This window comes from Eumetopias jubatus, unplaced genomic scaffold (assembly GCF_037043125.1).
Source record: "Eumetopias jubatus isolate StellerSeaLion01/CBP00866 unplaced genomic scaffold, mEumJub1_p1.0 scaffold_3, whole genome shotgun sequence".
NCBI lineage: Eukaryota > Metazoa > Chordata > Mammalia > Carnivora > Otariidae > Eumetopias > Eumetopias jubatus.
In genome coordinates, this window is record NW_028274809.1 from 141,801,961 (window position 1) to 141,829,576 (window position 27,616).

General features: G+C 36.2%; 1 protein-coding gene across 2 annotated transcripts in view; it reads right to left on the minus strand.

Moving 5' to 3' along the window:
• Window positions 1–27,616, minus strand: part of DGKH (diacylglycerol kinase eta) — a 168,366-nt gene that overhangs the window by 15,617 nt on the left and 125,133 nt on the right. For both annotated transcript variants that reach the window (XM_028107216.2, XM_088021852.1), the window contains 12 exons: window positions 26,870–26,955; window positions 20,367–20,466; window positions 19,353–19,626; window positions 18,435–18,557; window positions 13,722–13,853; window positions 8,848–8,965; window positions 7,702–7,812; window positions 7,478–7,574; window positions 5,100–5,207; window positions 2,437–2,550; window positions 1,846–1,980; window positions 474–637 (listed from right to left, as the gene is read on the minus strand). In XM_028107216.2, coding sequence (XP_027963017.1) covers window positions 474–637; window positions 1,846–1,980; window positions 2,437–2,550; window positions 5,100–5,207; window positions 7,478–7,574; window positions 7,702–7,812; window positions 8,848–8,965; window positions 13,722–13,853; window positions 18,435–18,557; window positions 19,353–19,626; window positions 20,367–20,466; window positions 26,870–26,955 — 1,562 coding nt within the window. The remainder of the gene's footprint in view (window positions 1–473; window positions 638–1,845; window positions 1,981–2,436; window positions 2,551–5,099; window positions 5,208–7,477; window positions 7,575–7,701; window positions 7,813–8,847; window positions 8,966–13,721; window positions 13,854–18,434; window positions 18,558–19,352; window positions 19,627–20,366; window positions 20,467–26,869; window positions 26,956–27,616) is intronic.

Genomic DNA, 27,616 nt, shown 5'->3' on the forward strand with positions numbered 1-27,616 from the left:
GATATGTCTTTGGAAACTGATTCTCAGACTTTTCCCACCCAAATTTCCTTGGGAGCAGGGTTAATATTTATATTTCCTTCTACATTCCAGAAGAATTTAATTAATAATTATAAGGTAACATATACACAAGTAGTAGAGTGTAAAGACTGTGTAGAACTGGGGAAATAAGCAATAACAGAAAGAGCACCCTGTGGTAGGGTGTTAGGCAAGCTCTCCACTGTGTTTCAGGAAGTCCAAGGTCTGTTCTGCAGAGAACACAGGTGTGTGTGTGTGTGTGTGTGTGTGTGTGTGTGTGTGTGTGTGTGTGTTGGAAAGGGTTTAACTGAGGCATAAATGAAGCAACAAATGAGGAAGGAAAGTAAATGCATCTCTTTTAGATACCCCCAAACAACTGACATTATGTATCAAAACTAAAAAACAAAATTGGCCAAGACCAGAGTTCTCCTCCCCTAAAGCAAGCAGGGCCACCATACCTAGTAATGAGCTCCTCTGCAGCCTGGGAGCATAACTGCATTTGGGACACCTCTTCTGTTGCCAAGTCAACGGCATGCTGGATGTACAAATGGGTTCGAAGAACTGGTTTACCAGAATCACACTTCTGTTTATCTTCCCAAGATTTCAGAGTGCTTTCAAAAGCCTATTTAACATCAATATTGCAAGGAATTGTTAGTTTGGAACTCTGAGACCCACATAAGAGAGCATTTAAATGTTACATGAATGACTTTGAAACAATTGCTTTTTTCCTAATCTGAAGCTTCATTAAAGAAATCATAAGATACAAAAAAAGCTATTTTAAAGTTTTCCAGTGTTATCATAACACGTAAGTAATGTAATCAGTGATGAGGAGTGAATCACTGAAAAGTTTTAAAAAAGACAGCTTCAATCTGTACTTTAAATGCATCATAGACAAGATGGGTATTGGCAGTCTTGTTTGTTGTAAGTGTGACCTTAAATAAAACATATTCTGGAAAAGGCAAAACTATGGAGACAGGCGTTGAGGTAAGAGAGGGAGTGATGGACAGATGGAGCACAAGGAACTTTTAGGGTAGTGAAACTATCCTGTATGATGCTATAATGGTGGATATAAGTGATTAGATATTTCTAAAAAAACATAAAATGTACAACATGAAGAGTAAACTACGACCTTTAATTAATAATTATCAATATTGGCTCATCAACTATAATAAATGTACCACAGTAATACAAGATGTTAATAATAAGGGACTGTATGTCAGTGAGGTATGGAGGTATGTGGAAATAGAATTAGAATTCTCTGTATTTTCTACTCAATTTCTCTGTAAACATAAAAAAATAATAAAAATATAGTCTATTAAGTTTTTTTTTTTCTTTTTAGAGAGATGGGCGCACTATGAGCCAGGGTAGGGGAAGGGGAAGAGGTAGAGAAAGAGAGAGAATCCCAAGCAGGCTCCATGCTCCGTGTGGACCCCTATGCAGGCCTCGGATCTCACAACCTTGAGATCATGACCTGAGCAGAAATCAAAGAGTTGGCACTTAACCGAGTGAGCCACCCAGGTGCCCGTAGTCTATTAACTTTTTAAAAAACTAAATGCTTGTTCATATTTAAAACCACAAGGACCTAAATGTCAGATTTAAGAGACAATTTAAATATCTTTCCTTGGTTTCTATTTTTCATAACAAATGAATTTTTTTTAAAAGTAGGCTCCACCCCCAGCAGGGCTTGAACTCACCACTCTGAGAAAAAGACCTGAGCTGAGATCAAGAGTTAGACACTTAACCGACCGAGCCACCCAGGTGCCCCCACAATAGTTTAATGTTTTTAAAAGGCTTGATAAAAATCTAGAAGAATTTTTTTTTTTTACATACCCTGTCCCTTGTTAGCATCTGAGCTCTGTTTTTGTGCACAATTTTGATAATTCCTGGAGGCTGAACCCATGCTTCACCATCCACCTGCACTGGGACTCCCTCATCGCCAAATATAGTGATTTTTACCGTACGGCACTGAAATAAAACAAGTCATTTTAGAGAACAAATCGTCCCGAGAAACTGACAATCTGCATTCAAGCCTGACTTTTAGTGCATTCAGTGGAATGGAATGCATCTTTTTCCACTTGTCATGACACAGTAACAACTGACATGACAAGAAAGTTAACATTTTTTTTTAAAGATTTTATTTATTTATTTGACAGAGAGATAGAGAGAGAGCACAAGTAGGCAGAGCGGCAGGCAGAGGGAGAGGGAGAAGCAGGCTCCCCGCTGAACAGGGAGCCCGATGCAGGGCTCGATCCCAGGACTCTGGGATCATGAGCCGAGCCGAAGGCAGTCGCTTAACTGACTGAGCCACCCAGGCGCCCCGAAAGTTAACATTTTTAGATGAATAGACAGCATAGGAGTCCTTTGGAATAGCTTCCCCAGTGGCCCAAGTCGTGAGGTCAGGTTTGATCAGAGAAAACAAACCTGGGCTATTCGATGATGCTGCAGTTTAATGACCCTTGAAACTGCCATTTGCATGCTATCAAATATTGCAACAACTTCCAGGATCTTGTCATCAAATGATGGTGCAGCAAATATCTGAAAGGAAAAACTACATTACATTTCCCCTGATAAGGTTAAGGTTTAGATCAAGTGGCACATCAGCAATGTAAACTTTGCAATATACATATTAAAAAAAACTTAGGAAAATAGTAAACAGAAAAGTAAGTAAATGTTATTAGGAAATGATAACCCAAGGACAAAAAGAAAAACCCACTGAAGATGATTTAACGTAAACAAACTTAATAAAAAAAGTTTAAAACCCACATGGATAAAATGCCAATGTCTCTCATAAAGCACTCTTTGAACCAGTGAATTACTATATTGCTAAATAATCCATCTTGGTATAAAAGGTGTTAAATTCTGTTCACACATAACTTTGATGTCTTGATAAAATGGTGCATGTGATTTTAGGAAACCTAAAATACCCAGTTCCCACATCTTTCAATGTGTTACAAACAATATGTATGTATAATGTGCTTTACATCTTAATACAACAACTTTTTAGGGCATTTGAGATGGCAATAGACACCTTGGAGAATAAAAATCATGCAGAATTACTTTAAATGCATTTTCACAAAACTAATTTAATCAAACAAATTAAATTCTGGCTGTATTGCTTTGTTCCTTTTATTCTCTCTTTGACTATATGACAAACAATTATGCCTCTGAAAAAAATTATTCAGCATCAAATAATATCCTAATTAAAACTTTCATTGAAAATATTAGGATGTGAATTTGCAAACACTGATGATTTCTTATCATTTTTGTTAGCAGAATACGTGGTTTTAAATCCTGTCTCTGCTACTTCCTGTGTGAACTTAGTCTCAGTTTCTTCATTGGTCAAATTTAGATAAAAATTGTGGTCGTTCCTCTGGAAAACAGTATGGAGGTTCCTCAAACAGTTGAAAATAGAGCTACCATACGATCCAGCAATTGCACTACTGGGTATATACCACAAAGATACAAATGTAGGGATCCGAAGGGGTACGTGCACCCCAATGTTTATAGCAGCAATGTCCACAATAGCCAAACTGTGGAAACAGCCAAGATGTCCATCGACAGATGAATGGATAAAGAAGATGTGGTATATATATACAATGGAATATTATGCAGCCATCAAAAGGAATGAGATCTTGCCATTTGCAACGACGTGGATGGAACTGGAGGGTGTTATGCTGAGTGAAATAAGTCAATCAGAGAAAGACATGTATCATATGACCTCACTGATATGAGGAATTCTTAATCTCAGGAAACAAACTGAGTGTTGCTGGAGTGGTGGGGGGTAGGAGGGATGGGGTGGCTGGGTGATCGACATTGGGTAGGGTATGTGCTATGGTGAGCGCTGTGAATTGTGCAAGACTGTTGAATCACAGATCTGTACTTCTGAAACAAATAATGCAACATATGTTAAGAAAAAAGAGAAAGAAGAAGATAGCAGGAGGGAAGAATGAAGGGGAGTAAGTCAGAGGGGGAGACGAACCATGAGAGACGATGGACTCTGAAAAACAAACTGAGGGTTCTAGAGGGGAGGGCGATGGGGGGATGGGTTAGCCTGGTGATGGGTATTAAAGAGGGCACATTCTGCGTGGAGCACTGGGTGTTATGCACAAACAATGAATCATGGAACCCTACATCAAAAACTAATGATGTAATGTATGGTGATTAACATAACAATAAAAAATTTTAAAAAATTGTGGTTGTTAATAATGAATGTGAAATTCTGAGAACACTACCTGATTACCTAGTAGGTGCTGTTAGCTTTGTTTACCTCACTGATTTCTTCCCTTTAAAATATTTAAGAGTAGTTACAGGCTGACAGAAAATTAACAGCTAATATAAGTTTTATAGTTCATTAAGATTGGAATGTATTCATATAATGAAAATTACAAATATATTCCAATTTATTTTATACTTTAATCTCTGTCTGCCCATTCAAAAGCCCTGAAAAAATGGGTCAGTGGGAACTCCTATAAGCCTCAAATAAAAGGGGCTATCATTCCTCACATGTGATTCTTCAAAGACTGTAATAATCCTTTTTTATTGTTATGTATATCTTAATAATTGTTCCTTCTCTTTCATTTTATTATTTTTAAAACATTTATTACATTTGCTAGGTTGTGTTTTTTTTCAGACTTTCCTGTCTAAACATAGCTCTAAATTTCAAAGGCCAGGTGAGCCCTCTTAACATTCCTAAAGATAAAAATAATAATAACGGACACATAAATTTAGAAAGTTAAAAGTACAGAAGGCATTTTGGTAAGCAGGATAATGTCCCCCTTCCCACCTCCACAGTGTCCATGTCCTAATCTGCTGAGGTTGTGAATGTTACTTTACATGGCAAAACAGACTTTGCACATGTCATTACTAGAAGGAGCTTGAGAAGGGGAGATTATCCTGGATGATGCAGTGGGCCCAGGGTAACCACAAAAGTCACTGAAAGTGGAAGAGAAGGGCAGTTGGGGTGATCAGAATGATGCGATGGGAGATTCTGCCTGCCTTTGTTGGCTTTGGAGATGGAGGAAAGGGCCATGGGCCAAGGAATGTGGGCAGTCCCTAGCATCTGGAAGGTGCAAGAAGATACTTACATCATCCTCTTTAGTTCCGCCCCAAAAGTTAGTGCCTCCCGCATAGCTGGGAATGTTCAACACTGCTATTCCTTGCAGACTGGGGAGAGGAATATACTGCCCATCACACTGTAAGGTAAAAAGCTTAGAGGTTAGACAAAAAGAGCAAAACTGCTAGTTGGGAAGCCACTCGAATACCCAAGACAAAGGATGATGGTGGGAAGTGTATTGGTAATGTTTGCTTCTCCTGTAAATATATTCCTACACGTTACCTTTCTCTCTCTTTTTTTTAATTAAAAAAATTTAAAGTGTATATTCCTATGGCAGAAGTTGTAACAGAACACCGACTTAAAATAATGTTTTACCTCTTCTTTCTGTCAAAATCAGGCAGTACTTTTCCGGAGTTTTTTTCAGATCACTTACGATATTCTCACTTGCATTATGGTCACCTTTGTGCTTATGTCCAGTGTTCTTTTGGAAGCAGGTTCAGTGAGGGCTTCTGGGTCCCAACCACCTCATCTAGCACCTTTCTCAACTCCTGGTACCCTGCGCCTGCTCTGTAACTACCTGGCGGCTGGCCAGACTCAAAGCTGAGTTTCTCAAGCAGTCAGAACCACAACCAAGGAAAGAAACACCATGCATGCCGGGAAGTATCTTAAACTCTGTGTCTTCTAATTAATCACTTAAATGAAAATTAAAATTACCACTTAAGTACGGAAAAATTTTCCTCTGGCTGGTGAGTAAATTATACATGACAGGTAAGCAAATTCTTACTGAATTGAAGGTTTAATCCTTCATTTTAAAAGAGGAGAGCTTGCAGATGTCATACTTACAATAGATGCTATGGTTTCATTAATTCTTACAATAAAAAGTAATTAACATAACTTTATAAAACTTGCATTTTAATGCCCCATCGAAATGATCTCCGAACTTCAGAACAAATGAAAATCCAGTTTCAATCCATTTTTCAACCATTTTAAATAACTAAGAATATCTTCTACTTGATTGTACTCCTTCATGCATTTTTTACATTTTCTTTTCTTTTTCCTAAAAATACATTCAAAGGTTTATACTCTATCCCAGCACCTAGGGCCATTCCTGGCACACAGCTAATGCTCAATGTGTATTTATTAAAGTGAACAAACATTAAGTATTGAGTAGAATAATAAACTTTTTCTGAATCCAATAAATTGAACAGGTATCTTTGTGTGCTTTAGAACAAGCTGTTTAAATCATATAACTAACTTAAAGGAAATGGAAGAAATGCCAGTAACATCCATCTTAATTTCATAGCGATGATAGATCAAACCAGCTGATCATGTGCTTGTGCTCTAGAAGGGAAGGTATAATGAGTTTATCTTTACTAGGACATTGAGTTGATAATGAATGAGCCAGGCACTTCCGTAGTCCACATTCCAGTGTAAAGATAACACCTAAAAAATTAATGCTCCTGTTTAATTTAATGAGCTGTAGACAAGATTTGCACACTTTTCTGTACCTAGGCTATACCTTAACTAAAAATATCTGGTTATAAAAAGATACAAGATAGGAAAGACGTGTATCAGCATCACCTATGAATCCTGGACCAACAGTGAAAGAAAATAAAATTCACAGAAGTTAATAGACTTTTCAGAGCCATGTCCCCAGTCTTCTTTTCCCTGTTAGTGAAGGAGAGTAAATAACTTTTGCTGTCCTTAATTTCCTCTTTAAATTAGTAAAACATACTAAAAAATTTAAATGCTCAAAATCTCTTTTTATTTTACTATTGTTAGAATTAGAACAAATGCACATTTAAATTAAAAGAGTCTTTATACTATGAATGTTTTTTCAGGGATTTGTGAAATGTCAGGCATTATAAAATTGGGCCAGAATTTGTAAACTTAAATGAAAAAATCTGTGGGCATTCGTTAGAAATGCTCTCCTATAGGGGCGCCTGGGTGGCTCAGTTGTTAAGCGTCTGCCTTCGGCTCAGGTCATGGTCCCAGGGTCCTGTGATCGAGCCCCACATCAGGCTCCCTGCTCCACAGGAAGCCTGCTTCTCCCTCTCCCACTCCCCTTGCTTGTGTTCCCTCTCACGCTCTCTCTCTCTGTCAATTAAATAAATAAAAACTTAAAAAAAAAAAAGAAATGCTCCCCTATAAATGTCCTCATCATAGCCCCACCTTCTCACGGAGCACCATGACTCCACAGAACCACCCACATTTCAGGAGCTAATGATAATGATAATTAAGTGTGTCATTCATATCCAGTGTCTATACCTCCTTTAGTATGAAGTTGATAATCACCTCCATTGAGTGTTTAAACACTTGAAGAGGCATGTAGGCCAAATTAGCTCTGCAAATATAATTATTTTTCTAAGTAAGATAATCTGAACTATCTTTACTTCAAGATAAACTTACCTCAAGTTGAACCCTCTGTTCTAAATTCTTATACGATCTCTGTAATAACTCCCGGGTTCCAAGGACTCCATACCACATCAAGTTTTTAGTTCGGCTCCTGAAATAAATATTGGCAGACAATTTAATAGCTATTATTGATTTACTCTTTAAAGGCAGAGCGAGCAAAAGAGCTAATAAATGAAATTACCTTCATGTAATAACATTACTACTATTACCAAAATTACCTGCATTTTTCAGGGTGCTCCTCTCTCTTGTTATTAAATTCTAATGAAATTTTTGCATCTAATCCAATCCCAAAGTAATTGTTCATGACACATTTTTCTGAATATCCATCTCTGTGATAATAAGGAAACGTACATAAAAGTCAACTTCAGATTCATAACAATTATAATTTGCACACAAAATAGCACTTAAAAGCATTTAAGCTTCCATGCCTTATAGATGAGAGTAAAACTTAGCAGGAATTATCTCCTAGTCATAGGTCATGTGCACAAGCCCAGAACATATATGTCATTTTTGGTACATATGATATAAAGGGATAGTGAACAAGGCAAAGCAGAGACAGAGTCATGGTAATGCTTTTCTATTCATTGTAATAAAACCTTAGTTCTGCTTCCTGTGTAAGACCCTCACCAAACACACAAATGGGAGGGCCTTGCAGTCAGGTGCCAATGCTCTTTTTTTGATCACTAGAAATTTTTCTCCACTTGTACTCTTATCAATGGACAAATATTTACTGAGCAGTAAAATGACTAGCTCCAGTCCATCTTCTGGGTGCTTTGGAAAGTACAAAGAAGTTTAAAATATGGTACTGTCTTTGAGGAGTGTCATTAGAGAAATGAGGTATAACAAAAGCAAAATTTAATACGGAAGTAAAAGCTCATATTGAACTGCCAAAAAAAAACCCTGTAGTTTTAAGAAGGGAAGAGATCAATGTGGGCCAGAAGCTTCTTGAAATAAATCACCCTAGAAGCTGGATGGGGAAAGATGAGAGATTTGGCAACACTGAGAAGAAAGGAGGAAAAAGGAATAGCAAAAAAAATGGTTATGAAGGTGCCGATGAATACAATATTCTAGGGTAAAGTGAATACAGCTGTGCCTCATTTTGCCATAGGGTTGTGATCCTACACATGGGTCCTGTCTAGCCCATGAGACAATCGGCCGGACAGGACCTACCTCAGGAAGAAATCATGAAAACAAATGTGTTTCAAATGCATCAATGTACTCATCATTATCAACTTTTGGAATTTTCTAATGAGCCTCTTTGTATGGGGAGCCAAATTTCTTGTAATGCATTGACAATGTTACCATCAGTATAAAGGAGAAACAAGAAAAGCCAAAACAAGATATTTACAAAAATATTTTCTTACACTGAATCTGGATCTGGGTCAATAAATGGCGTTGCACCAAAAGGATCAATATTTGCTAGTAACATTTTGTTGATTATAGAACTCCCAGCAATCGAGGCAGCTAATCCTGCTCTTAAACCTGGCCAGAAAAATAAAGACATACAAGATCACATGTTAAGTAAAAAGACAGAGAAAGAGCCAGTGCATTGTTTTCAGGCCTAATCTCAGACACCTTGCCCCAAAGCATGGTTTTCAGTGTCTGCTCTTCTCATTAGTCAAAACTAAGAACTATGACATTGGTAATTACAAGATTTTTGAGGCTTCTTAGGATCTAAATACAGCATTTATCTTGCCTCCAAATATGTAAAACTTCAAGTTTATTTCAACAACTAGTTAGTTTTCTACAAGGTAGTTACAATGTTCAAAGCTAATTAATTTTATGATCTACATAACTAATTGTTGATGCTAGAAGCATTAAACTCTGAAAAGAAGACAAAGTAATAGGGGCCTAAGAGAACAAACAAAAAGGAAAGAAGAGGGAGGAAAAATATGTCATGGAATACAGAAACACTGGGCTATTAGAAGAAAAAGTCCTTGAGCAAACATTCTTTTCCTCAGCTGTGTGCTCGTCTTAGAAGATTATTATTCCTTATTTTAGCTACAAAGTTGAACTGATTATCAAATAATCAAGATGAATTTTATTCTGTCATTTAATTTCATAGTTTTGAACGGGCTATAGCATACTTAGTTATGCCAGTTTCTTTTATCTCTAAATAAGTGAATAAATGAACAAAACAACCATTCTGGTGAGGAAAATAAGAACAGTTTGGAGATGTGAAGAGTCAAACTCCAGCTGCCCCAAAGAAAAGTATATTTTCTTTTTTTAAAAAAAAGCTTTTATTTTTCATTTATTTTAGGAGAGAGAGCAAGAACAAGCACTGGGGGGTGGGGCAGAGGGAGAGAGATTTTCTGCACTAAGCGTGGAGCTGAAACCAGGAGTGGGAGACCTAACTCACTATGTTGCCCAGGCGCCCCTAATAGTATAATATTTTAAGGTTAGCCATATTCACAGCTTTAGCCCAGAAAGGTCATCCCACGGTTCCAGGTTTAAATAGAGATATAACCTCTAGACAAGGAGGCCTTTCCAGAATCAAACATGTTCTGCATTTATCTTTTTTTATTTTAATGTTTCATTGAGATATAATTCACATACCACAAAATTCACCTTTTAAGTAAGTGTATGATTCAGCCGTTTGTATTATATACACAAAGTTGTGTAATGATCAGTACCACCTAATTTAGAATATATTTTTTAAAGATTTATTTATTTGAGGGAGAGAGAGCGCGCGCACATGCGAACAAGCAGGGGGAGGGGCAGAGGGAGAAGGAAAAGCAGACTACCCACTGAGCAGGGAGCCCGATGCAGGGCTTGATCTCAGGACCCTGGGATCATGACCTGAGCCAAAGGCAGACGCTTAACCTACTGAGCCACCCAGGCATCCCTAGAACATTTTTTTATTACCCTCAAAGAAACCCCATACCTGTTGGTAGTCATTTTCCTTTCCCTCCACTCCCTACATCCCCAGACCCTGGAAACCACTAACATACTTTCTTTCCCTGTGGATTTGACTATTCTGAACATATTGTACAAATGTAATCACATAATGTGTGGCTTTTTGTGTCAAGCTTCTTTCACTTGGCATAACATGTTAGGAGGTAAGCATGTTGTGGCATTTACCAGTGCTTTGTTCTTTTTGAAGGCTGAATAATAGTCCACTGTATGGATACTGCACATTTTGTTTCTCCATCAACTGATGATTACTTGAGTTGTTTCTTCTATTTGGCTATTATGAATAATGTTGCTCTAAAACAATCATGTGCAAGGTTTTGTGTAGACATATATTTTTAATTCTCATGGGTCTATAACAAGGAGTTGTTTTCTGGGTTATATGTTAACTCTGTGTTTAATTCTTTGAAGAACTGCCAAACTGTTTTTCCAAATGGCTGTACCATTTCATATTCTAACCAGCAATGTATGGAAGTTCCAATTTTTCCATGCCTTTGCCAATATTTGTTATTATCTGTCCTTTTTGATCATAGCCATCCCAGTAAGGTAAAGTGGTATCTCATTGTGGTTTTGATTTGCATTACCCTGATGACTAATAATAGTGAGCATCTTTTCATGTGCATATTGGCCATTTGTGTATCTCTTTGGAAGTGTCTACTCAGATCCTTCGCCTATTTTTAAATTGAGGTATTTGTCTTTTCATTGTTGAATTTTAAGAGTTCTTTATATATTCTGAGTACTAGTCCCTTATCAGGTATGCCATTTACAACTATTTTCTCCTGTCCTATGGATTGTCTCCTTCCTTCCTTCCCTCTTTCTTTCCTTCCTTCCTTCCTTCCATCCATTCATTTGTTCTTTTTGATTTATGAGAGAAAATAGTTTTTGTTTTTTGTTTTGTTTTGTTTTTAGACAGAGCATGCAGTGGGGAGGGGCAGAGGGAGAGGGAGAGAAGAGAGAATCCATGTTGGGCGTGGAGCCCGATGCAGGGCTCAATCTCACAACACTGAGATCACGACCTAAGCTAAAATCGAGAGTTGGACACTTAACCGATTGAGCCACCCAGGCACCCTGAGAGAACAAAGTCTTATGGAAAGCCACAACAACCCAGAATTTGCAAAAACTAAAAGTAAATGTACCATTTTGATGATGGCAGGTTATCAGTTGATCAGACCAACTACCCCTCCTCACTATGAGGGCAAATAGAAAAGCTGAGCAAAATGTAAAATGAATTCATTTGAAGATCCTAAAGAGGGAGACCAATGATGAGGGCTTACCAGCTAACCATTAGAAAAGGAAAATGACTTAGTCAGGTAAGCCCAGGACTTAGGCATAGATTTTTTTTTTGTTTTATTTTGTTTTTGGTTTTGTTTTTACTTTTTATTTTATTGTGAACATGTAACATGAGATCTATCCTCTTAACAAATTTTTAAGTGTACAAGGCAGTATTGTTAACTATAGGTACAATGTTGTACACAGCAGATCTCTAGAACTTATTCACCTTCCTTAACTGAAACTTTATGCATGCTGGCCTGTTCTTTGTAGGAAGTTTTGTTATAGGTCTAGTTGGATTTTCTATTCTTTTATTTTTTTTAAGATTATTTATTTATTTGACAAAGAGACAGAGAGAGAGAGCACAAGCAGGGGGAGTGGGAGAGGGAGAAACAGGCTCCCCGCTGAGCAGGGAGCCCAAAGCGGGGCTCGATCCCAGGACCCTGGGATCATGATGTGAGCCAAAGGCAGCTGCCCAACCAACTGAGCCACCCAGGCACCCTGGATTTTCTATTCTTGAATCAGTTTTGGTAGTTTGCACGTCTCCAGGAGTTGGTCCATTTCAACGACGTTATCTAATTTGCTGGCACATAATATTTGATAATTTTCCCTTATAATCCTTTCTATTTCTGTAAGGTTGTTAGTGATGTCTCTCCTCTATCATTCCTGATTTCAGTAATTCAAATCTTCTCTTTTTATTTCCTTGGTCTCTCTAGCAAAGGCTTATCAGTTTGTTAAGCTGATCACAGAATCAACTTTTGGTTTCATTGATTTTCTGTATTGATTTCTATTCTCTATGTCATTTATTTCCACACCAAACTGTATTATTTCTTTCCTGCTCATTGCTTTGGGTATGTTTGTTCTTCCTTTTCCAGTTTATTAAGGTGGAGAATTAGATTTTGAGATCTTTCTACCTTTTAATATAGGCATTTACAGCTATAAATTTCACTCTAAGCACTTCTTTAGCTGTATCAAGTAAGTTCTGGTGTGGTGTATTTTTGTTTTCCTTCATATCAAAGTATTTAAAAATTTTTCTTGTGATTTTTTTTTCTTTGACCCACATATTTCCATGTATTTGTACATTTCCAAAATTTCCTTCTGTTATGGATTTCTAAATTCATTCCACTGTGGTAAAAAATCGTCCTTTGTGTAATTTCAATCCTTTTAAATTTACTGAGAATTGTTTGATGGCCTAATATACGATCCATCCTGGAAAACGTTCCATGAGCATTAGACAAGAATGTATATTCTGCTGTTATTAGGTGGAGTGTTCTGTAGGACACCTGTTAGGTCTGCTTGTTTTATACATTTTTCAAATCTTCTATTTCCTTGTTGATTTTTGTTTAGTTGTTCTATCCACTATCGAAAGTGTGGTAATAAAATCTCCAACTATTATTATTGAATTGTGATTCACCTTGTAGGACAGACTGATTTTCAGGGTGTAATTTGGGATCCAATCGACTCTGGAATAAATCTGGAGCATTTTCACTAAGTCAAACAACTGGTACTTAAGGAGACATCAGAGGCATCTGTATTTTCCTCCTCCCCGGCTGCACACGTTCTTTGCTTTCCACTAGTACTAACCCAATCCCAAGGTCAATTCATCTCATCAGAGCTGGAATAGCAGTCTCAGATGTTCTGAAAGGAAGCAATGTTACTAGTCTAAAAATGACGGAGAGACTTGTGGCTTACAACAGAGAGGAAAGCTGTGGAGATACCTAAGAGGTAGTGGAATATAGGATCAGATTTACCCTGGGTGCTTAATAAATGCAGATTCCTGGGCTGCATTCTAGTATAACTCAATTAAAATTTCTCAGGGCAGGGCCCCAAAACATATATTTTAGTACTTCACAGACAATTCTTACACACACACACACACACACACACACACACACACACAAGTCTAAGATCTGGAGTCTGGTTGATAAGAGTGACAAGAACATTCTCCTCAAGGGACATTCGTCTCTAAGAACACATTTCTGTAGTGCATGGAAATGAGTACTTAATACATTTTCACAGAAATACTTAAAAATACGCCATGTTTCAGAATCTATACTACCTGGGCAGATTATTCTGGTGTTGAGCACAGGGAGGTTTTCTTTGCTGGCTGCCACAGCTGGACCAGAGCCAGAGTCAGTTTGGGAACGACTTGCCCGGCCATCTGGAGACCGAGGTGCAGGTGCAGTTTTAACTGTTGGCAAAAGGTCCCGATTATAAAAAAAAAAAAAAAAAGGGAATAATAAAGTTATAAGAATAAGAAAGCCCTGATAAATGCAGGACATAAAATAATTCAATGCACGTTTAAATCAATTAGCAGAACTGAAAATATTACATTGTGTTTACCTATTCTTCTACCCTTGTTTTCACTTCTTTGAGATTCGGCCACAGGTAGATGTCCTGATAGCTCATTTCAAACAGATGGAGATTAGTAGAAAATACAGGCCTACTATAATTAAAGGTCAGTAATACTCATAATTTGAATGTGGCCAACCCATACTTAAAGATAAAAAGAAATTTTGAAGACTGATGATTTTTGAAAATGCTACATATGTGTTATAACGTATACTATCAGTGTAATCCTTTTGTCATAAACGTTGGGTGAATAATCAAATTTAATTAATGTAATCCCAGAGCTAAGATGTGAAACATGAGTTAACATTGTCTTCCATACAGGAAAGGAAAAATGGTATTTTTTTTCAAATGAAACCAATGTATGTTTTCCTGCACTTCTCAACTAACAATATATTCAAAACAAAATTTTGCCCAAAACAGGTCTATCATATTCTTTCAAATGTTCAATACATTTAAAAAATTATTCCAAAACAGAATTATTCTTAAAGTCAACAAAAAAAGAGATTTAATTCTGTCTAAACTAGGGCAATTTAATGGAGAACAAATAGTATCTTTAACTAATTTAGGAGCTATTGGCAGGTGTTTAAAAAAAACAGTATTCCTCAAACTCAATTTAAAAATACTCAAAAATTTAATTATCTTTACTCTCCCTAAGACTAATTACAAACTAACCATATCAATCTTACACTCTCTTTTTCTTCGAAAACAGTCCAGTTGCACTAAAGAAAAGTAGCAGACAGACACTTTTTTTTGGACAGATGCGAGACCTGGAGCTAATTTCTAATAAAAACAACCTTTTGATATTCGTCTTTGATAAAAACCAGAGAGCATCTTAGTGACTAAGATTGATGTAACATTGCAGGTAACTAAATTAATGTTTCATGGTTCTTCTTAAACATAACATCTCATTGATCATATTAATATACTGTATTGTACATCTCAGGCATATGAATCATTGCATAATTTAATAATACAATGAATGCTCTTCAAAAAGTAATGATTATTTAATACAGAAATACTTCCATTACTACTGATTCCCACTAAATTGGATTACTAGTTAGAAAATAAGATCAAATATTGCAACATTAAGGTATCCAATGTTGCAATATGTGTAAGTTTATGTCTATTTCAATATCAATATTTATAGCTGCATAACTTTATTTTTTAGTTTTCTTTGCAGACTACAATGGAAGTGTTCAGTTCATGAGAATATAGTAAGATGTGATGGTAGCCGGTTGGAAAATCATTAGCAATGAGCGTTGGAAAGCCAATCCTCCAAAGAAACCATGCCTTATCTTAAGGGAAATGATCAAGCAGCATACTTTAAGAATGCCATTGTCAGCTCTGCTTAAGTCAGCTTTATTAATGGATGAAGACATACAAGTCCTGCTAATTAAACTCTAGATGAAGTAAGTTTGAGATGATACAATCAAGCTTCAAAAGATTTTGACAGGGTGTGTGTGTGTGTGTGTGTGTGTGTGTGTGGTGAGAGACAGGAGGGAGGCTGTGCTCTGGGTGGAGGCTTCAGCTGCCTAAACTTTCAGGGTCACCGAGCAGGCAGAATTGAAGTTAGAGCTGCAGCAGGACTTCCCAACGGTGACTTCTCATCAAAATGGGGAAGAAAAGAAGGAAGGTCAATTAGGTTGGGAGAAGGAAACCCAAAAAGTCTATGGCCTGAAATCTGGGCCCTGAGTGTCTGGCACTCAGTCGTGGTTGCATGAATGGTGCCTATGAGTGTTGTCAACATGTGGAGGAGGGCACATTAAAGGCCGGGAGAGCAGTGTGCGCAGCAGTCCAAGCAAGAGGGATCTATTCTTACATCTGGAAATCTGGAATGTTTGTCTTTTGCTGGAAAGGGTACAGATTTGGGCATGGATACGATATGGGACAGAGCATTGGAAAAGCTGAAGGCTCCACACCCAATGTGGGGCTCAAACTCATGACCCCGAGGATCAAGAGTCTCATGCTCTACTGACTGAGCCAGCCAGATGCCCTGAAAAGAAATATTTGAAATTGTAAAGTTCTGGAGAATCTAGGATACAAAGTCACCATAGAGCGATAAGGAAATATGATAATAATCATACAAAGAACCAAAACTAATCAGCCTGACCAAAAGTCACTGTGTTCTTTCCCTGGTCTTTTTGCCCAGTCAGAAGGCATAGTCTCCACTTTCTCAAGCTCACCTGGCAAAAGCAAGAGAGGGAACACAAGCAGAGGGAGCGGGAGAGGGAGAAGCAGGCTTCCCACTGAGCAGGGAGCCTGATGCGGGGCTCGATCCCAGGACCCAGGAACCACGACCTGAGCCGAAGACAGACGCTTAACTACTGAGTCACCCAGGCGCCCCGTAAAAACATTTTTTAAATAAAAAAAAAAAAAAGATTTTGACAGGATGCAATGATAGATCCAAATCGAAAAGATAAACGTTCATAGGGATGAGCATGTACTGCTCTAATTAGGTTCTAATTAGGTTTAAAAAAAATCACTTGCACAAAAATAGGAGGAGACCAGGTTTATAGAGTATTACAATATAATACTTCATGCCAAGAAAAAATCTTGGGTAGTCCTTAGAACATAAAAAAATGTCCAGAATGAGTAGTGTATGGCTATCAGTGTGATATTATACTACAGAAATATCAGGGGGATTGTGTTCAAAATGGGGGCATCATATTGACCAATTGAGTGCAACCAGAAAAACTAAAAGTTTGAAATCGAGTTAAAAATTGGTAAAATAATTGAGGAGATAATGTGGAAAAGAAGATATAAGGTGTGGGAAGAGGCCATGAGGCCATGAAAGCTGTTTTCAGTATCATTTAAGGGCCACTACATGGTGGAGTTATCTTCAGTACTGTGAAGAAATATATATGAACTTCCTTTTAAGCGACCCATAAAGCACCACACCAAAAGTCGGCAGTTGTTCCTGTTACCATTATCGTACATAAAACTTTAATAATTAGTGTGCCCATGGGTATAAATTTAAGGAAGAAAATATAAAGCTGAATATAAAGAAAAACTTTCTAACAATTAAAAGCTGATCTTAAGAATGGGATGTATTGAAAGTGAGTGGTGGGGCGCCTGGCTGGCTCAGTATGCAGAGCTTGCGACTCTTGGTCCTGGGTTCGTGAGTTCAAGCTTCACATTGGATGTAGAGATTACTTAAAAATATAAAATAAAATATCTAAAACGAACCGAAAAAAGAAAGTGAGTGGTCCAAAGGCTCAATGGCCATCTGTCAAGAGGGCTCTAAAGTATGCCTGTATTGGATTATATGCTGCAACAGGGATCTTTAAGGTCTATAGGGTGTAAGGTTGTAGAGTTGAGTTGTGTGCTGGAATACGTACATTTCAAATCTAAAAGGGCTACGGGTGTAGAATATGTATGCATTGGCTGTATGTCAGACATGTGAAGCCTATAAGGTCTACTTTCAAAGTTTCTGAGAGTTTTACATTCAAGTAAGGAGCATTCTTTCGAAGCTGATGTAATTAGCAGCCAAAGCAGTGGAAGGAGTAGCACTGGTAATAGAATGACAGAATTTTCTAGGCACTCCCCATATATCAACGTCTCCAACCCTCACAGCTAGCAGGCACATCATTATCCCCATGTTACAAATGAGGAAACTGCCAAGAAATTAAGCAATGTGCCCAAGTGTATATGTCATGAAAGTAAAGCAGAAACTTAACGATTGCAGTTCTGAGTTAATAGTGTTGACTCTTCATTAGTACCATGCAATTATTTTCATATTATCTTCTCAGACTCATTAATACTTTAATTTCTGCTTCGCTTTATTCTAGTAAATGAATAATTATTCCCTTATACAATCTGAAATATTAAAAGTATAAATTCATCTTCAAACTTAAAAAGTAGAGGAATAATTACTTTTCTTCAAGTGATTACATATTAATTTCCTGGCAAATATGATTTCAGTAGAGATAGGGGTGTAACTAGATGTCCAGTGATTTTGAAGATTAATTTGGCAATAAGAATTAGCAAACCGTCCAGGCTGATCAATGGAATTCAGGGGACTGCTCAATTATTTAAATGGCAAGATTTGTGCATATGTGACATGCAGATTTCACATAATTCTCAAAGGCATCTATGGGCTAAAGACAGGTTAAAATCTGCCGATTTAGGTGTTTCTTCCCTTTTTCCTCAGGAAAATTAAGATATTTAGCTATGTTTGGTTCCATAATCCTTAGTTTATTATGATAATCTCCAAACTACATGACAAAAAGGGATGTGGGAATACTTGACAATCATCTAAATGTTCCCTTTATTATTTTAGTATTCATAAATATCTAATCTTTAACTTCTGAAAAGCCTTGTTAAAAATAAAAATACAAAGTTTATTTCAAACTGATAAGCCTTTTGAAAACTAAAAGCAGAATTGTATTCTATTTAATTCCAAAATAATTAGTTTTCTTACCAGTTAATGACTCTTTTGCATCATCGTCTTTAGATTCTTCTTTAGATTCATCTGTTTCTGTACTATCATTATCGAATGACTGGTTAACTGGTTCACAGGGATGAACACTCTGGTCATCCATAACTTTAAGTAGTAAGTAGAGAAATATGTTTGGACAAGTAAAAATAAAATCCATAGATATTAATATATGTGTAAAAAGAAAAATGAAACATAAAGCAAAAGAAATTCCATATTTACAAATAAATAGTAACTGGTAATAAGTTTGGGGGTAATATCTATAAGTACTAGAGATTATAAAACTAAATATTTAAAATTGTAAAAATCATATTTTTATTAGAAGAAAAAATAAAAGAATTCGAGAATGAAATACAAGTCCAACTACAAGTTACAACCTATAAAGTGCTTTCGAATATTAATTTTTTATGTTAAAGTTAACTTTAGTCCACTCCTAAAATTTTAAGAGAAGTATATACATTATATTCACACAAAAAACTAAAATACAGGCAGAACCTTTATAGACTCTTTAAAAAGCAACACAAACATTTAGGAAATGAATTTAAGGAAGTATTTTCAAAGTAGTTTACAGGTTTGATTTTCTTTAAGAACTCAACAGATTCCAATTAGGTAAAAGATATTTAAAATTTTATAATTGTAACTTAAAGTAATTTTCAATGTTTCAAGTGTATTTTTATCTTTGAGATGGATCATTAATATGCTGATCCTCACGTTAGTATCATACGCAGATCCTACTAAAACAACAAATAAGACTTAGTACAAATTTCATTCTAATGGCCTTATCTTCTGTCCTGCCTGAAAATTTTTTGTGTGTGTACAGTCTGACCAATATTAAAATGCCACTGTGCTTACAAGATAGGACTGCGGCTAACTTCTTCAAAAGCTAACTTTGTTCACGTGTACCTTTGCCGGCTTCTTCAATGACTTGTCTCACTGCTTTCTTTAAACTGTTTGCCCGCAACATTATTTCCTTTGGTTTGACAGCTTTCTGGGAGGGAGGTTTTGCAGGGTTATCCGCGAGCTGTTCTTTGCTTTCACACAAGGATTCTTCACTGGAAGATTCCACGGTATCTTCTTCTACAATGAGAGAGTGGATGCCTGGGAGAACGGGGGCAGCCTGGGAATCCGTGTGCAGAGCTTGAAGCAGTTGTTCAAGCTTTTCATTTAGGACCGAACACTAAGAAAACAAAAATACAGCAATGAATCTCCATTGGATGGAAATGGAAAAGGACAATTTGAGTGAATCACTTCTGATTTTGGAGGAAAAGATGCCTATATTTCCTTTCACTCAATTAAACCACCAACTACAGCATAAATCTGGAGGAGATCATTCCTTTGCAAGCCCAAGAAAGCCAAACCTTTTGTAGGAATGCCCTGTCATGAACAAATGAAAGCAAAGAGAATAGCTTTTAAGGTTCTTACTTTAGCCTCAGAAAGTTCATAAAGGGGAAAAAAATCTATAAAGAAAAAGGCAAAACAAGAAACAGAACCCTGAAAGGGGCCAAGGACCATAATGCCTGGGGAACCCAAAGAACCAGGAGGGGGGGAGCCTGATGACCAGTTTGCCTGGAAATGGAAAGCCATTCCTCTCCCCACTGGAACACCAGCCGCCCAGCCTTTTCCCCCACGTGACCCTGCTGCTGAGCATTTCTCCTTGGAGATGTCAATCTGTGGGAAAAGGGAGTTGATATAAAATTCAGGTTGTCGAATGGTCTTCAGCAATGCAGTTTTCCTACATATTCCAGGGTAACTGTAAAATAGAATATATTTTAATCCCTTACATCTGATTCCAAAGTAGTTTTTCTCTTGATTTAAGATGTTTTGGCAAGAAAGTCACTTAATCAATTTAGCTGTGAAACAGTACAATGTTAAGGTTGCCAGTAAAAAACTTGCATGCCCTGAAGGTGACCCCCTTACTTTACTGGCCACGGCGTCGGCTGCAACGGCGTTTTCCAACGTTTTTTCATAGGCCTTCTCTACTTTGGCAACAAAGTCCTTTACAGTTTCACAGAGTATCCTTGGAGGAAAAGAAATTGTGCAATTCAGTAAACCCCGTAGACTGGGTTGGTTTGATTTACAAACATATTTAAAAACAAGCACAATTAGGTAAACTCTCAAAGCATAGGGACCATTTGTATATAAAACCCATACTTCTACGTGCTGTGTAACACGTACTAGAAGTTCCAGACATTCTGAATTACAAATGGAAATGCACACGAATAAACTTTGCTCTGTGTAAAGTAACTGATCGTCATTTTAAGGTCATAACAAGCCTTTCTTAAATATTTAAATTAAATTCTTGAGAAGAGTATTTGTAGATCTCATTAAAAAAATAAGCATTATGTTCAGTTAGCCAACATATAGTACATCATTAGTTTTTGATGTAGTGTTCAACAATTTATTAGTTGCGTATAACATCCCGTGCTCTGATAAAAAAAAATTAAAAATTTTTAAAAACCACACAAGATATCACTAAAAAAATAAGCATTATCTCCAGCACCTTACATATTTTCATAACAGAACTTGCAATGTTAAAAAAAAAAGGATAAATTTGTCACTTAATGTTGTCACTGTCACTCTACTATTCATGATCCAGGTATCCTGAAAGTATATTGTTCCTGAAGAGGAAAGAGATTGTGTAAACAACCTGCCACTTGAATTGAGTTATATTCTCCATAAATCCATTCGTTTTTTTCCTTAAGGTAACCAGTACAGTCATATGCAAGACTAACTTAATTTAGATCTTGTTAGTGTCAACAATATATGGTTTACTTGTTTGTTGCTTTTAATTACATTTGGTTTCTTTGCAATAGAAATAGATCAAAAGAAAAAATAATCTGAAACCCTAACACTAACTAAAATCTATCTTTCAAAAGTCTTTGGGAGTGGTGCCGGATTACAAACAACCCAACAGAATGGTATGTGACCAGTTTTTTGCAGCAAGGGCTAACAGTGATTCTGAAAACAAAATCAGATGATATTAAAATAATAGTATTTCTCTTTTTATGGATACAGACTGAGAAATTTGAAGGAAAAAAACCCAGGTTCCAGCAATTATTTTTTTCTATTAAACTCACAATTTTCTGTTATGTGAGTGACATAATGATTATATTTCCAGATATTCAAATATTATGACATCAAGCCATTCAATAGATACAGTACACACACACACACACACACACACACACTCCAAACCTTCACATTTATCAACTAAAAAATGAATTATTCCTAAGAATTTTTGTTTGTTGTTTTTTGGTAACCATTTCTAGATTTTTACTTGGACAAAAAGTAGTATTTCCTAACCTTCAGACTCTGTTGGCTTTTTAAATTCACATTTCTCCAGAGGCTCTAGCTTACTATTAGAGATGCATTCATGTGCTTTACCCCAAGTTTTGTCTTCTTTGTTCATGTATACTACTTTTATGGACCTTCTTGAAATATTAAGTCAAGCTGTCATGAAATTTTTTCTATGAACTTTACTGAAAGTTTCTCTAAGATGTCCCACCTCTGAGGAGAGGAGACACTGACCGTCCTCCCACTTTATATAACTCTAAAATAGAGGTTTTCCTTGCTATTATTACAACATTTTGTTGATAAAATTTTCTCCTGTGAAATTCATGAAACTGCATATGCCATAAAATTACCATAGCTACTTTTGCTGGTATTTTACTAAGTCCTAGGAACAGAGCCTGTTTGTCCATCAGCCTAGGAATGAAAGGGGCAACAAAGGTGCCATGATGCTCAGGCAGATGGAGGCTGAAGGAGTAGAGTATGATTCTGTGTTAGAGATTACTTGCCATGTAAATTGTGGGAAGGATCAGAAGAAATGGTCTACCTTAGGATCCAATAAGTTTCATATTCCAGAAGACATAAAATATTACACTCTGGAGAAATGAACTAACTTTTTATTATACCAAAATAGTGAATGTAGAATTCTTAAAATTGAAATAAAATGTACACCTAAAAATAGCATGATTTCAAAGTCATACCACCTGGGAACTTGCAAATTGGAGAAAAACAATTTTAAGACGTATTTGCTATGATAACATGGAAAACATTCTTCTACTGATACAGTTTTCTATTTTAATGCATAAGGACATCTGGAAAAGACGTGCAAAAATCAAATAAATGAAAGTGGAATGTGGATTTTCCCACAGGGCTATAAAAAATTTTAATCCCTAATTATATCTTAAATCCATGTTACTCATAATTTTGACAAGATATTTCCAAGCATTTTATTTCTTTAATTTTGTTCTCTTCCTTCCAAGTTGAGCACAAATATGCAGTTGATATTGCACCAAATATTCAGTTGAAGCTAACAAAAGTCCATATTTAGCAAGCTTGATGATTTCCACTATCACTGCAATTATATTGTATTCATGAGATCTATACTTTTTATCCCTAGTAGCAGTATCTTCATTTGTCATTCATTTATCTTCATTTTCCACGTATTTTTTAATAGGGGCAAACACTACACTAAGAAAAATATGGCGATGGTGCCCAAATGGATGCACATATTGGCAGGCAGGGGTCATCCTATAAGAATCTGAAAAATTCATTTTCCATCTGATATAATAATGTTCCAATCAGAAATTAAAGATGATTTACAAGTATCAATGCATAATCTATAAAAATCCTTAGTTATCTCTGTGCTCTGAGGAAACATTCTAACAACTACGTATGGGGGTGGGGGTTGCCTAAATTATCTCTAAGATAGATACCAAATCTGAAATTCTGCGGTTCTATGACAATAGTTCCAATCTTATTTTTCCTGGCGGATGATCTCATTTTCTAAGTTCTGTCTACTGAACAAATTGCATTTATTTAATAACTTTGCTTTGTATTTTTATTAATAAGTGACACCTGTAATTGCTGACTAATGCTTCTGATTCTCAGAAGGTAACTCATGTTACCATACCAAACTGACAAAATTTCAAAATCAAAGAAATGCTGACATTATGTTGGTTTAACCCATAGTAACTACATTAGTTAACCTACATATTAGCTATGCTAATGGAATATAGCTTTTCCATCAGTATTTTCAGCATTTTAAAAATAGTTAAAACACCTTAAGCTACTGGGAATTACTATTTTATAAAACAAATATAAACATGCACCAAGAGGGTTAAAACATTCTGCCTTAATAGTGTATCATTTAACAAGTAAATGGCATTATCAAAGGAAGGGAATTCTTTGTTATCTAGGTGGTGGTTACAAGAATATGTATGTGAACACGTATATGTGTACTCTTCTTTCTCATCACTAAGTTGTACCCTTATGATTTGGGCACTTTATTGTGTATATATCATGCCTCGATAACAAAAAAAAAAAATTTTTAAGCAGGGAGAGCTATTATAGACTTTACAAGTCTTTAAAATATATATAACCCAAATGCAGTATCTGCACCTTGTTTGGATTTTGATTTGAACAACTCAACTGTTAACAAAAACTTTGAGATAATTAGGGAAAATGGAACATGGATTGAGAAATATAGATAGTCTTAGAGAATTGTTACTAATTTTATTAAACTTTTTAATAAGATTACTAGGTATATACACTGAAAGAACAAAATGATTTCTGGGATTTGCTTAGAGATACTATAGCAAAAGAAAGTGGGAGTGGATGACAAAATTTTGATAAATAATGAAACCGTGTGATGGGTATGGTGGGAAACCATTATACCAGTCTCTCTACTTTTATGTATGTTTGAAAATGTTAATAACAAAAATTAAATTTAAAATAATACCATATTACTGGTACAAATTTACTACATTTTGTCCTTTCTTTTCTCTTGAACCTCTTTATGGCAAATCCCCTAAAATTTTAATCTGGGGTTATAAAGACAGGACAGCTGGGCAGACTGGGAGCACAGATGAGTGACAAGAGGGGACCAGGGGTGGAATAGAATCTGTTTCAAGGCAAATGGGCTCGTCAGAGAGAAATCCAAAGCTAAAGCTAATAGTAGAGCCTAGACAAAGAGCCAGGCAAAGGTTGGGGCACCTGGGTGGCTCAGCCGTTAGGCGTCTGCCTTCGGCTCAGGTCATGATCCCAGGGTCCTGGGATCGAGCCCCGCGTTGGGCTCCCTGCTCAGCAGGAAGCCTGCTTCTCCCTCTCCCACTCCCCCTGCTTGTGTTCCCTCTTTCACTGTCTCTCTCTGTCAAATAAATAAATAAAATCTTAAAAAAAAAAAAAGAGCCAGGCCAAGGTCAAACAAAAAATTCGAATGTAATTGATTAAAACATGAGATGATGATACCATAATTTAATATAGCACTCTGTTTATAAGCTCTATGTTTATTTCAAAAATCAACTTAATTCTCTCAACAGTTCCATGAGGGAGAAAGGACAGGCATGCTTTCCATTCTTACACTTGATAAAACAGACACAGGCCACAAAGCTACCAAATGGTTGTATCTCAGCTAGGACCTCAGATTTACTCCTACTTGGTGCAACATTGTGATTTACTCCAGTGGTTTTCAAGCTGTTTTCCAGAAACACTTCAAAGATTCTGCAAATACTTGATTCAAATTTCATTTAGAAATATAGGATACAATTTTTTTACATGCTCAAATAATCATTAGAGATGTTAGAGACAAATAATATACTAGCTTCTACTTTAGAATTCACATTTTTTGTGCAAATCTTAGACCATATCTGATGCAGTTTCCAGTTATTTCTGTATTTTATTTCAGTTACATGGCAGTAAGGAAATTATAAGATACAGAAATAACTAGAAACTAGAAACATCAAATATAAAATTATAACTGTCATCTATAATTATAGCTTAATTTTTCTCATAAATGACTAATAATTTAATCCTGTCCCACTTATTAATGACAACAAAATAGATTTTTAATCTTTTAAATATTGGAATTCTACATAAGATTTAACAAAAGACAATGTTAAAAGTCAATTATATCTCAATTAAAAATATGTAAAAATGTATAGAAGGCAGTAATCAAACACATGAAGGCCAATATTAAGGATTCACTAACATCCAAACTATGAAAGGGGCCAGATAAAATATTTACTTAACTGCATCAAAGAATAATTCTTTTATAACTTGTTATACTTTAAAAAAGTTTCCAATTCAGCTTTCCATCTTTTCTAGCAAGATCTTCTAAATGTCCTATAAAAAAAGCATTTGATTCATAGGGCAAGGGTGGCAAATGCAAATGTTTTCCTTGTAGAAGTAACTTAGGAAGTATCTAAGGAATGACTTTGGTATATAAATTTGGCCCAAGATGAGGAAGACAATAGGGAGTGCTGAGGCCTGGGACAAACTGGAGATTTCCATATTTCACCATAAGGCAATACAATTCGTCAGAAAACGCCCAACCGAACAACAGCAACAGAAAACCAGCAGCAGCACTACGCATCAAACACCGTGTCTGCAGCCCACCTCTCTGGGGAACCAGGGTGTGGTTTAAGCTCAACTCCTCCTATTGCTCAGCCCTGTTTCCTATTCCTGGGGCTTATGGCATCAAAAGCAATTGTCCCTACATTTATACTCTGTCACAAGCAAATCTGTTTATGATTTACTTGTCTTCCCTTGATTCTTTGCAAAGTAAGTATATAATATACTAAAGTTGGTGTATTTTGCCCCCACCACTTCCCTAATCCCTCACTCCCTTTCTTTACTTTTTCTTTTTCTCCTCTTTCCGTATAAGAGTAATATTTCCTTGCTAAGCCAGAATCCCAAAGCATACTTTTACCCTTGCTTATCAGTTGACAATGTCAGTGGGTTTCACCCTTTCCTCTAGTTGCCCTTCTAGGTCTCAGGACATCAGTATGGGATGCTTCAAAACTAAATTCTAAATTCCAGGCAGGCAACATTTGGGATAATAAAATCAAGTAGCTCAGGCTCTGTGTACAGAATCAATTTAACTAAAATCTGATAACTTTGAATTAAAATATAATTATGTAATTTAAAAATGCTGATAAATGTCATTTGGAAAAATCTCTTCAATATTTTCCCTTTCCTGATGTCAACAGTTCCTAAAGAGTAGTGTTTATGGAAATAATAAATTATAGTGAAATGTGTTTTCATATTATAATTAATCATAAATGCTTCTTTATTTTATTTTTTATTTTTTTAATTTTTTATTTAAATTCAATTTAGTTAACATATGAATGCTTCTTTAAATAGGAGCTTAGATTAATTAAATTCTAAACACTTACCAAACCATTCTGATAAAAATGTTTCAGATTAAGCATCCAAAAAAAACCCCTCTAAATATATACTCCACTGCAAATAAGATGCTAAAGTGATTAAAAAAAAATGCAAGTTTAGTATATCTAATTCTGTAAGCTACTTCACAGATTTTTGGGGAGGAAAAAAATCACAAAAAAGTGACATAAGTGGTAGGAACGAGCATTTTCACCATATAACTATTTCATGGCTTCAACTCCATCACTCACTTGGCAGATGATATGACCACTGCATGTTCATCAGAATTGAGGATTTTTGTAAGATGAGCTGCGACGGAGTCCTCATAAATTGTCATCTGAAAACAACAACAACAAAAAACCCTATACTGTATTATTGTTGCTGGCATTTATACCGCTCAGTTATTACTGCTTCTAAAATGGGACTGCTGAGGACACATGTGACACAGGGCAATGAATATAATGACATATACAAAAGTCATCATATGAAATAAATAAAACTTCCTTTCTGTAAAAAGCTTTTCGCTTCTGAAATTCCTTAATCTACAGTCTTCAAAAAAATCCATAAAATTCATTAAATTAAAAAAATGTTGAATAGCTGAATAGATAAAGAAAAAGCACCAGACGACCTAATGAAAAATGAGCAGAAGACTAGAAATTTAAAGAGGAAGATATACCAATGGACTACCACCAATGACAGGTGATCAACCTCATCAGCCATCAGGCAAACACAAACTAAAACCACAATGTGGTTCTACCGTATCTGTCAGAAGAGCTACAATGAAAACAGAAGCAGCAACTACGCCTGGGAAGTGCCAAACATTGGTGAGGTTGTGGAGCAACAGAACTCTCATTCGCTGCCACTACCGGTAGGAGAGCAGGAGTTGATACACATACTCCAGAAAACTGCTGGGTGTCTATCAAAGCTGAGCATATGCATATACCATAGGACCCAGCAATCCCATTCCTACATATGTATATACCCCCAAAGAAATGCGA